The 13104-nt window shown below is 40.7% G+C and overlaps 1 protein-coding gene across 10 annotated transcripts in view; it reads right to left on the bottom strand.

Annotated features, from left to right (window-relative positions):
* Nucleotides 1-13104, bottom strand: part of CADPS2 (calcium dependent secretion activator 2) — a 575994-nt gene that overhangs the window by 245452 nt on the left and 317438 nt on the right. For all 10 annotated transcript variants that reach the window (XM_033958190.1, XM_033958192.1, XM_033958189.1 and 7 more), the window contains one exon: nucleotides 9593-9729. In XM_033958190.1, the coding sequence (XP_033814081.1) occupies nucleotides 9593-9729 (137 nt within the window). The remainder of the gene's footprint in view (nucleotides 1-9592; nucleotides 9730-13104) is intronic.

Below are 13104 nucleotides of genomic sequence, written 5' to 3'. Positions count from 1 at the left end.
TGGGGTTTCGGGGGGGGGGGCGGGGTTCATTATGGGCAGGAGGGGGTTGGGATACCTCCTGCCTGGATCGGGGGGGGGGGGGTCGCATATCAGCAGGAGAGATTGGCTATCTCTCCTCGGCAAGGGCGATCCCCCCCCCCCCGAACCGCGGCACTTTGGGGGGAGGATCACAGCAGAGGAGATGAGGCATCCGCGATCAGCTCAGCGGCCCCTTTTCAGCACTTATTCCTGTTTGACTTGTTCTAAGACAAAATGTATATAAGTGCCAACTAGGCAACCTGTTCAAACTTTTGGTTATACCTGCTGTACGACTAAGTCTAGGTGGGCCCACTTCCCGCCCTTTCCCCGCCTCTAAAAATGACTCTTTTCACTCTATGCATTTAGATGCAGGGGAAAGGCCTAAGCTGGTTTTAGATACGTCTACAACCAGCTTTGATTATCGGTACTTGGACGAACTGGCTTTTTGATCATCCAAGTACCGATTTAGGCCACTTTTTAGACTTTTTTTTTTTTTTTATTATGAGCCCCATAATCTCCATTTTACAAAGGGAGAACATATTTATGAGGAAAAAAAGCTTCCCCATTGGATTTTAAACCAGCTCAAATGCAAACATGCATGTTTAAATGGTGTTCATTTAAGCCAGCAAAAAAGCAAAGGAGTAGGGGTCCAACAAAATTTCTTCCAGCCAATGTAAAATTTAATCAAACCAAGCCTCTTTTTTATCCCAATGCAAAATTTATTCAAACCAAGACTCGACACGGACACCCGCCTGCATCAGGAGTTGGAAATGATTATATCATGTAAACCAGGGGTGTCCAATGTCAGTCCTCGAGGGCCGCAGTCCAGTCGGGTTTTCAGGATTTCCCCAATGAATATGCATGAGATCTATTTGCATGCACTGCTTTCAATGCATATTCATTGGGGGAAATCCTGAAAACCCGACTGGATTGCGGCCCTCGAGGACCGACATTGGACACCCCTGATGTAAACAATGGCGTAGCGAGGGTGACTGGCGCCTGGGGTAGTAGCACTCCTCTCCCCCCAACCCGCTGCGCACACTCATGCCCTTTCCCTGCACCTTTTAAACTTTGGCGCGAGCAGCAAACTTGCTGCCCGCATCAGCTTCAATGCTCTCTCTGATGTCACTTCCTCCCGAAAGTGATGTTGGAGAAAGCGCCTAAGTCGATGCGAGCAGCAAGTTTGTCACCGCTCGCGCTGAAATTAAAAAGCTGCGGGTGTGCGCATGTGGCAGGGGAGGAGTGGGAAGGGGGCAGTGAGGAGGAGGGGTGCCAGCACCCCGAGGAAGTCCGCGCCCAGGGTGGACCACCCCCTCGTACGCCTCTTACTACGCCACTGCGTGTAAACATTAAATGATACCAGTAAAAATAAGAAAACCAATTCAAAAATCTCTCACTGTGCTTCGCAAAGAAGTGTCCTGCAACAGCAAATGCCTGCGCATTACATCAGAGGTTAAGGGTCGCTCTCTTTTATTTGTGCCTTTAAAATGAAGAAAATAAATGCATTTTAATGGCACTACTTACATATGTAGATTTGTAACATGGGACACCTACATGTAGAAGAAGTGCCACTGGCACATGAGGACTGTGAAATCACTTGGTCTGTGCTGTTTATTTTTTCCATATGTGTATTAGTAAAATAGCCGATCCTGCTGTGCTTGTTGGCAAAGAAATGTGCTCTCCTGCTTGTCCTTTAGACATTTTTATAAAATGCCACTTGAACTGAGCACATCCCGACCTGGATTCCAAATTCTAATCAAATGCACCAAGTAAAATGGGCACTTCTGCAATTCTGCCACAATCAGTAGCATTATTTTGACTGCAAAACTTTCAGAAACAACGGTCTTCCCCATCATGCATGTTGACTTATTCAGGAAACAGGAAATCATTTAAATAGGGTTAAAACAATCTATTCTTCACCTGTAGCAAACTACATCATTTTGACAAGAAAACCTGGAAGTTTGGATAGGGAAATAAGACTTCTTAAAGCAGATTTGAATCATTCAAGTTGAGACTGGGATGTCGCTGCATTTGGAAGGGCAAGGAAACATGAGGCTTGCTTTACAGCAGGGGTGACCAAAAGGTCGATCGCGATCGACCAGTAGATCGCAAAGGCAACGCGAGTCGATCGTGGAGCCCATCCCGGGCTCCGCGATAGACTCACATTGCCTTTGCGTTCTCCCCGTTCCTTGACACTGTAACAGGCCAGACTGTAGAACCGCCGGGCACACCTGCCTTACCCCTCCCCCCCCCCCCCCACAACGTCAATTTTGACATCGGAGAGGAAATTCCGGACCAGCCAATAGTTGCCTGGCTGGCTCGGAACTTCCTCTCCGATGTCAGAATTGACGTCGGGAGGAAGGCTGCTGGCCTGTTACAGCATCAGAGAGCAGGGTGAACTCTGCAGCAACCGTGGCTTGGTGGCCTGTTCTCAGATGATGGCGGTGGCTTGAGGAGAAAGAAAGAACAGACAGAAAGACAGACAGGTACAGAAAGACAGACAGGGAGACAGAAAGGGTAGGGGGCAGGGAGAGAGAAAGAAAAAGTTGGGGGAGGGAATGGAGTATGGCAGGGGGCAGGCAGGGGAAGAGGAAGAAAAAGTTGGACAGTCAGAAGAAGAAAGTGCAACCAGACTCATGAAATCACCAGACAACAAAGGTATAAAAAATGATTTTATTTTCAATGTATTTATTTATTTTTATTTATTTTATTTAATCATTCATCATAATTTAAATAATATAAACTCATTGAACAAAACAAAAGTTTTCCCAGTTTACAATTATAAAGAAATACCTCATTTGCAAATTTTAATACATAAAACTTTTGAATAGTCCTCAATAAAGAAAGAAACAATTCACATACCATTGGGAATGGAAAATCAAAGAATTAAAAATAGCAGAAATCAAATTTTGACACCCTGAGTCAGAGGAGGTGGAAGAGGAAGGAGTTGCCATTATGAGGGAGAGATATGGTGGAGAGGGGTGATCAAAGGAGAAAAGGGAATGGGACTGGTGGGTGGTGTAAAATGCTGCACATGATCCAGGAGATGAGAGAGGAAGAACTGTTGCCAATAGGGGTGAAGAAGAGAGGAAGAAAAGTTGGATTCATGGAGGGACAGAGAGAGATGTTGGTTGAGGAAGGGATGAGGTCCGGAGATTAAATATGCAGGAGACAGAAAGAAAGAAATAGTGGATGCACAGTCAGAAGGAAGTGCAACCAGAGACTCATGAAATCACCAGACAACAAAGGTAGGAAAAATTATTTTATTTTCAATTTATTGATCAAAATGTGTCCGTTTTGAGAATTTATATCTGCTCTCTCTATTTTGCACTATGGCCCCTTTTACTAAACTGTGATAGCGGATTTTAGTGCAGGGAGCCTATGAGTGTCGAGAACAGCGCGGGGCATTTAGCGCTGCTCCCTGCGCTAAAAACCGCTATCACAGTTTAGTATAGTTGTTACTGAGGTGACATTGCATATTTTAAAGTCATCTGCCTTGATCTCTTTGAAAACCCCCCGAATATAAATGATAATTAACATTTTCTCTGCATACAGTGTGCTTTGTTATTTTTTTTATAATTTTATTCTTGGTAGATCATTTTGACTTGGTCGTTTTAAAAGTAGCTCACAAGCCAAAAAAGTGTGGGTACCCCTGCTTAAGAGAATGGAACATGTCAAATTTTCTGCCTCGAATTAAAAGGTGTTTAAATAGCTCCTGAAAACAGAGGAGGAAATAGGAAGTGTAACAGTATCATATAGCCGAGGAAAAAAAATCCAGGTCAGGAAAACATAGCATTTTTCAATTAATCATCAGATTTGCCATGTTTTAGTCTTTTTATACTAGAAAGTGCTGGGGGGGGGGAAGAGATTTCATAAGACCTATTATTTAATAAGAAATGGAAAATGTGATGAACCTAGAGGAAGAAAATCATTCCACTCAATCCTTAGAACACAGCAGGGGTGTTGGTTATCATGAAATAATTACATCTAGGGAGCATCACAAGGCACTTCTCATCAGAGTGTTCTCTACTCATACGACAAGCAGCTTATAATGTAAGACATGAAGATGAATCCTATGATGCACTCCTATAAATTCAACACCTTTATGTACAAACACAAGTGTGTGAATATATTATAAACTTCTAATTTATTTTGCTGACTTCTCCCTCCTCCATTAGGTGACATATAAATAATAGAAAACTGAGGGCCCAAAATTCAAAGCAACTCCAGAAGGCAGGAGAAGCTGCTGCTCACTTAAATCGCGCCAAGTGAGCTAGCCGCCAATATTCTGCAGCACAGTTAAATATCAGCGCTAACCAACCTTCTAAAAACTGGACAGGAGACGGGTGTGGTGGAGCTGAAGTCGCGGAACAGAAAGGGATTATTTAGGTGCCAGCGTGTAGGACTGTATAAAAAACAATCTTAAATGTGCCCAGTTAGCTATGGAATACTGACTGGCACATGCATAACTACTGGGTAGTGACCTAAAGCTGATCCTTCCTCCCTTCTGCTCCACCCTCAACTCTTCAAACCTCCTGCCCCCGTATAAAATTGATCCCCCCCTCTCTTGCCTCCAATGGCACAATCCCATATGATCTAACTCCCCCCCCCACCATGAGTGGACTGCTCCTTTGCTTTTATGGAGAGGGACTATATCCACCTTTCTCCAATCGTCCGGGACTACTCTCAACTCTAAGAAAGCATTGGAAAGGTAAGAGAGCAGAGCCACCAGAACTTTCCATAAGTTCCTTTAGTAACTTCAGATGTATCTGATTTGGCTCCATTACTTTGTCTACCTTTAGTTTAATTAGTTCCTCAAAAAAATAGTCTTTGGAAAATCAGTCAAGGTCAGGGGTGCTATGTATCATCTTGGATAAATCTTGTCAGAATGCACACTTAAAACATGTATACTCGGCCACATACTTATAAGATCCCTTTTCTGCAAGTAAGGTATGCTCTATACACAGGAATAATTTTATAACTGTAATTAAACTCTGTAATTCGTTGCTGAAGAATGTGGTGAAATCAGCTAGCTTAGCAGGGTTTAAAGAAGTTCTGGATAATCTCCTAAAAGAGAAGTCCAAAGGCCATTATTGAGATGGCTTGGGAAAATTCACTGCTTATTTCTAGGATAAGCAGCATAAAATCTGTTTTACTACATGGGATCTAGCTAGGTACTTGGGATCTAGATTGGCCACTGTTGAAAACAGGATACTGGGCTTGATGGACCTTTGGTGTGTCCCAGTATAGCAATTCTTATTAGTGCAAAGCATTTATGTACTTCTTACTACATAGAGTCTAATGGATTTTCAAGTGAAGTCGGCTTTTTGCAACCACAAGCTGAATGACCCATCTCACCTTTTCAAGTGAAAGCATGCATGCACTCTCACTTTGAGAACACCACACGCATTTATACCTGAGTGAACATTTTTTATTAGGTAAAATGTGAATAGAGGGCAGTTTTATAACCGTTGTCTTTGAATGAAGAGTAAGTATGCACCTATTTCAAATCGGTTTTATAAAGATGCATAAGCACCCATGTGTTTTTATAAAATACTAGCAGAAATCGCAAGTAAAATGAGCCTGCATACATTTACACTTGCATATGTACTTATTTTATAAACTATGGTAGTCATTTTCGAAGCACTATTTACATTTTAGCAATGCATAAACCAGCACTTGGATACATGTCTACTCACGATTTTCAAAAGCCAGAACATAAATCTGAATACATGAATTTGGCAAGGGACAAGACATGGGCATGTTATGGGCATGTCTACGGTGGGCTGAAAAGAAGTTCACATATTAACCAGTTACAGAAGGGGAATGCATTTGCATATTCCAGTGACATCACTACCTGCTTTTGGGAACACCTAAATGAATGTTGCTGCTTTTATGCAACACCCTATGGAGGGTTAATCTCAATTGTTTTTTGTCCTGCCCCCCACATCCACATATGGAAATTTCTAAAATGGCCGACATACACATGTAAGTTGATATTTCAGAACCTAAACATGTATGTGCAGGAGGAACATGCTTGTATATATACCAGCTCCTATACATTTATGCTACCATGTTGACCCCATCGACAGTTTAGACATTCACGCGTGTAAAATGGATGTTTCTGTTCCATGTAATCAGCCTGGATATCTCAATTTCAATTTGTACGTCTTTTCTAAAAAAAAAACTTATTCCACGTGTATAAATCACAACTATCTGTGTCTGACTCAAACTCTGGCCCTGAATGCATCTACATTTCCATCAAGTAAAAGTACATATGTTCTTGTCATGGCACATCCTTTTACATACAGGGGGATTTTAGAAAAAGTTTCAAGTTTATTATTTTTCTTAATTAATCGCTTAATCAAATTCAAAGCGATGTACATATTAAAACGATAGTCAATAAAAACAAACAGTACAAACTATAAATAATTACGTTGGGAAATACATATTTGCATTACATAAGGTAAGAAGGGTATTGAAATACATTTGTTAAGGGAAAGCAAAACAAAGGAAAAACACAAGCTTTCTGTCATTCATGTGTAAAAAGCCTTTATAAAATTAGCTTCATGCTGCTGAAATTTCAAAAGTATGTGCGGAAGTTTACTCTATATCCAGGAATGGCTCTTCAAAATGCAGATAACGTATCATGTGTATAAACACACTTCCCCCCTCCGTATTCGCGATTTCATTATCCGCGGTTTCAGTTATTCATGGTTTTTTGAACGTAGTCTCCGCCCCCAAATTTATGTCACAGGAAATTGGAGGAATCGCCCAAAACCTGCAGGATCCAGCGCTGTTCCCAGAGGCCACGGCCCGCCACCGAGCGCGCACGCCCCTGCAACTCAGCGGGCACGCGCTGACTCTGTACCTGGCATTTGCCAGCGCCAAGCGCACAGTCTGATCCCGAAGTCCCCCGCCAAACCACAGCAGGTTACTGCTCTCTCCCTCGCGCAGTGGTAGCCCTGGTAGTTCTGGAAGCGGTTCTCAGGACCCAGGCCCACACTTTCCTTTACAGCCGCACAGAAACAGGTCAGGTTATTCGCGGTTTTGTGCCTTTTCAATTTTTTTTTTTTTACAGAAAACCTGCGAATAGCATACAAAAAGTTATTTGCGTTTTTTGTGTATTCGTGGCCATGCTGTTCCCCTATCACCGCGAATACGGAGGAGGAAGTGTAGTCTCTATGAACGTACTTAAAACTTGCACATAGGATAATAACTCTTATCAAAGCCTATTTCTGAGGGTAATACACACATCTGCAGAACTGAATTGCACTCAGTGTAAGTTAAATATATATATAGAGACAAAAATAGAGTAATATTTTAAACTGCTATTTATTTAGTCTACTGGTATTTATTTTTTATAGTTCAGTAAATGCAGCAGATCTCAAAGCTGCTAGATTAGTTCATTAATGATTTTCCCGAATTTTAAGCATCAGAAAGACTTCAGGCTGTTCATATTTCAAAATCATAAAACATTTCCAGTGCAGGTGATCGAGGCAGACAGCGTGCCAGACTTTAAGAATAAATGGGATACCCATGTGGGATCCCTACGAGGGCCAAGATAAGGAAATTGGGTCATTAGGGCATAGACAGGGGGGTGGGTAAGCAGAGTGGGCAGACTTGATGGGCTGTAGCCCTTTTCTGCCGTCATCTTCTATGTTTCTATGTTTCGGGCTTCTTTTACAAAGCACAAGCTAGCTGCTACTGCCTCCTTTTAAGCAGGCAGTAATTTTTCAGCTAGCGTGCGCTAATCTTGTGCGTACGCTAAAAACGCTAGCGCACCTTTGTAAAAGGAGCCCTTATTTTATTATAAATTCTCTGAAACATTTATAGGAAGCCAACATTAAATCATGTAATGGACTACGCCAAGGTATAAGGATACATTTTTATATAAATTACTCTCATGCTAGATTTTGACAAGAAAGAGCAATGCTTATGAGTAATTGATTGCTTTTCCAGCATTTGCTTCTGGAGAAAAAAACCCAAAACAAAACAATTGTGTATTATATGAATATAAGTTTATTAAAAAGCCAAAATAAAAGAAGTCGGATTAGACATGTAATCAAGTCATGGTTGCTTTAGCATTGCATATTTCACATAAATTCTTTTAAAAGTTATTCCAAGGTTATATTAAGTGCCTTAGTGCATTGTTAAGAAGAAATGATTTTTTTTTGACCCTGGAAAGCTAAGCACCTACCCTTCAAGTGGCAATTATCTATCCTCCAAGCTTTTCTTGCAATTTTACAACGTATAGATTAGAAAGTAGCCTTTAAATTGTATTTATAAGATACCACTGAATTGGCATTCATAATGTGATGGAAACTGATTAACATTAAAGGCCATTAATACTCGCATGAAAACTTTCAAGTGCAGATTGGATAAAATAAAATTAAACAACTCAAATGTTTCATCTTTGGTGAATTGTTTAGAAACCTGACTGAAAATCAAAATTGTAGAGGACGTGTGCATCGATACCACTAACATGTCTTGCATAAGTGCTCACAGTAACACATCAGCACAGGCCACCTGAAACAACGGGCAGAAAGCCCAGACGCTTAATAAGAACAATATCAATGCTCTCTCTCTCTTTTTATTGTGGAAAATGGGCAACAATTTAATCTACAGCTCAAACATTCATTTAGCTCAAATTCCCATTCTCTTTTTTTTTTATTTATTATTTCTTTATTCAATTTTCAAAAATACAATTCAAGATTTACTTGTACAGAAAGCTGTTAAGTCAAGAAAAATAAAATCACAATAATATTATAAATTCAAAGATACTTAATTAAACTTAATTCAGCTCAAGTCCACATAGGATCCAATATGTTTTCTTTGAGCCTTACCAGCTGACATCCTTCCTATCTCTTTCTCGGCTCGAGAAGGAAAAGAAAGAAGGAGTATAGAAAAATAGATGTCCTCACTAGCTGACTAGCATTATTTTCCTTAATAATAATTTCTTGTTTTTCTCCGTTCAAATTCCCATTCTCTAGCATTCTTATGTATCTTTGTGGTAGGCGCCTACAAAATATATATTTAAATAGCCATTTACTCATTCCATCGCACAGTAAACTGCATTCAAATTACACACGTATCATATGCATCCCAGTTTCATGGAACTTGTTTCAGCCGAAAACAAAACACCAAAATCTATATTTTTCTCTCTCTCATGTGGTTTGGCATAATTATTTTTAGGTTTTTCTTCGAAGAGCACAAGATAGATGACATCATGTCTGCCATCTGGAGAATAGAGTCTATACCTTAAAATGCCTGTACAGGTGTTAGCAAATCCTCTCACAGAGCTTTCCACCTTTATTAAAGCCTTCTGTTTTTATTCAGCCCTCCCTAGAGGAGCTGATAAACCACAGCTCAGGGTCAGTTTGAGTCTATTCACTTCTCTATTGAGTGGCACAGCAGCAGTCTTCAAGTGTATAATTTTCAAATTTGAAGCCAATCGATTGCTACCCTTTATCCCAACACTAAGCACAGTTATTAAGAGTCAGAAAGAAAAGACCACTTTTTAACAACTATTTCTCACTTATTCATTTTTTTTTCTATTCCAGCTTGCACTTACCAGACAAGAATAGGAACCGTTCAGCCTGTGATCCAAGGTGCGCCTCTGAAGTACTTTGAAGAGGGAAGCATGGTCAAATCTGCACGGATTAGCTGAAATAAACTCATCCATGCCATGTTTTTGAGCACGATCTGCATCTGTTTATATGAAGTCAGAAAAAAAAATACAGATATAATATATGCATTTGCAGAATATAGACAATAATATATATTATATATAATAAGATCTTTAAAATTAAAAAAAGAAATAGGTGGCCATATTACTTCCTCATTTAAGATGAATAAAAGTGGTTAAAAACCTGTTAGTGCCTGAAAAGCCATGTTTATCTAATAAAAAGTACCAGAGTTTAAATATAAAAATAAGAAGAAATCTACCAGGTAGATTTTTCCTCTTAATTATAAATCTTGGTCTTCAAATAAAATTTTATTTGGAGAATAGTTTTCATTAGAGCTGGATGCAGGGCTGTGGAGTCGGACTCGGAGACAATTGTGGGTACCTGGAGTCGGAGTCGTGGGTACCATAAACTGAGGAGTCGTAGGATTTATCTACCGACTCCACAGCCCTGGCAGGATGGCAAACTGATCTAGTACTATATTATAAACAATTTTATTCCGACTATTCTGTTGGCATGAACAAAACATCTTTTGTTATTGCCTGAAAAGCTTAAGCATTTTAGTTTATCAGTCATTTCTGCCATCTTCTTATCTATCTGGATAAAATAAATACATTTAAGACCTTGATGTTTATTTTTATTTTTCTCCCCTTTGAGGAACAAGTCCAAGGCAGCTCCAGCCATCCATTCATAAGAATAGATCGCACTGCCTCTTTTCAGGTAGCAAACAGCAGCAAAAATGCACTTAGCTTGACTTGAGTCATTTCCAGCCTTTGTTCTACGCTCAGCTTTTAATGAGACAATCCTTAATGTGACAACAAAAACACGTGAAAAGATAAGCTTTATCCTTCCAGCAATAAACAGAAAAGAGGAGCTGTGTTTTTGTCTACATATATGTATCAAGCATCCCCATCTCAAGTGGCATGTCAATGAAAGACCTATATTTATTGTTCTTCACAGATGCATCTTTCAACGCCTTTAGACCCTGCGGCTCTATCTAAAGACGAGCTCTACTGATTGCTTTTATTAATGGTACATTTTGACAAAACTCTCTATGTGAATTATTTACCAAGTATACACAGAAAAACCTTGACAGTGCCTAAAAGGGCTAGTCATGTCCTATAATCTACGTTGGATGAACAATGTACTATGAACCGAAAAACTGGCTTTTGTAGCAAAAATACTGGCTTAGACCCTTTTGTTCCTTTAAATTCAAATATAGGTCCTTTTATGCTCTTTACTAAATGTATACCATCCTAACTGTATCTTAAAAGTAATTTTGAGGGACAGCATAATACAAATGCAAAATGTCTGAAGAAAAGAAGACAAAAGCTTATTGATTAAAGTCAATTATGCAGTCAGGTTCATAATAAAACTCAATACTGATCTGTGGGCATGATGCTAACATAATCAGTCAGACTGAGAAATCTAGTCTCAGACCATATTGATCCATGTCAAGATCAACTTTCAGCTGCATTGGTGCATGGGAGAATTATTTAATTCAAGCTGAAAGATCTACAGCATCATGTCTTGAAAAGACACACAGGCTAATTTGAACCACTTGGATTTGCACTGTCAAAGCAAGAGTCATATCTATGTGACAGATTTCACAAAGGTGGAGGCAGTATATAAATAGCTCGACAAAACACTGATGGGTCAAGGTACAAGGATTTATTTATACACATTTCCTAAAGCAATCTCTAAAGCAGTAGTCTGAAGGACTGAATACTAATCTTCAATTATCCTTAAGACGACTGCACTCATCGCGTCATCAACTAGATATAAATTTGTTTTCATTCATATGTCCAATATGTCATATGTACAAGCATTCAAATGTCCATTCAGAAACAAACTGTTTGATGTTGCGCTATCATTTGAATTCTAGGGCCAACAGAAAACCCAAATCATAGTTACCAGATGCTAGGGTCCCACCTTAGGGGTCAGCGCCCAAGAAAAAGATCTTGGTGTCATTGTATATAATACGCTGAAACCTGATGCCCAATGTGTGGTGGCGGTCTAAAAACCAAACAAGATGCTGGGAATTATTAGAAAAGGGATGGTAAATAAGACTTAAGTGTTATAATGCCTCTGTATCACTCCATGGTGTGACTTCACCTTGAGTATTGTGTTCTGTTTTGGTCGCTGTACCTCAAAAAACATATGGCAGAATTAGAAAAGGTTCAAAGAAGAGCGACCAAGATGACAAAAGGGATAGAACTCCTTTCATATGAGGAAAAACTAAAGAGGTTAGGGCTTCTCAGCTTGGAAAAGAGACAGCTGAGGGGAGATACGATTGAAGTCCACAAAATCCTGAGTGGCCTAGAACAGGTACAAGTGAATCAATTGCTTTCTCCATCAAAAATTATAAAGACTAGGGGACACTCGAAGTTACAGGGAAATGCTTTTAAAACCAATAGGAGGAATATTTTTTTTGCGCAGAGATGCGATAACAACGGTTATCGTAGCTGGTTTTAAAGAAGGTTACCCTGGGGGTCGGTAGCAAGGAATGTTGCTACTATTTGTTTTTTTTGACAGGTACTTGTGACCTGGATTGGCCACTATAAAAACAGGATACTGGGCTAGATGGACCATTGGTCTGACCCAGTATGGCTATTCTTATGGTCATATTAACAACATAAATAAGCTTTCAAAGCATTAAGCTACTTATAAAAATGTGGGTCTTGAGAGGGGAATAGCAGGTCACCTACAGTATGTGTGGAGGACATGTAGGCACCTATTTAAAGCCTGTTTCAGAAAGGCACATACAGTGGCATAGTAAGGGGGGGGGGCTGGGAGGGTGGTTCGCCCCAGGTGCCGTGTTGGTGAGGATGCAGGTACCCGTCCTCCTCTCCCCCTCCTGCTCATTCCCTGCCACTCCCCACTGCCACGCATGCGCGTCACTTCCCTTCCCCCGTACCTCTGTAAAGTTTCTGGCACTAGCAGCCACCCCCAACCTGCTGTTGCACCAGTGTTTGCTCTTCCTCTGAAGTCACTTCCTGCGGCCTAGGAAGTGACATCAGAGGAAGAGCCGACGCTGGCACAACAGCAGGTTGGGGAGGAGTTGCTGCTTGCACCAGGAATGTTACAGAGGTATGGGGAAGGGAAGCGGTTTGCGCACGGCAGGAGGGGGCAGGGAAGGAGTGTGTGGAAGTGGGGGGAGAAGAGGGTGGGGGAGGGGTGTCATGACCCCGGGCGCCTCGTACCCTCGCTACGCCACTGGGCATATAAGCACTTATTTGTCTTCATAAAATACTAGGAACAAAGGGTTCCTTTTACAAAGGTGCGTTAGGGCTTTAAGGGCTGAATTGCCACGCGCGCTAGACCTTAACGCCAGCATTGAGTTGGCGTTAGTTCTAGAAGCATAGCGTGCGGTAATTTTGTGTATGTGCTAATTTCTTTA

Source organism: Geotrypetes seraphini, chromosome 9 (assembly GCF_902459505.1).
Source record: "Geotrypetes seraphini chromosome 9, aGeoSer1.1, whole genome shotgun sequence".
Taxonomy (NCBI): domain Eukaryota; kingdom Metazoa; phylum Chordata; class Amphibia; order Gymnophiona; family Dermophiidae; genus Geotrypetes; species Geotrypetes seraphini.
The sequence above is the reverse complement of the archived record's forward strand: the minus strand, read 5'-3'. Positions and strand labels throughout refer to the sequence as shown.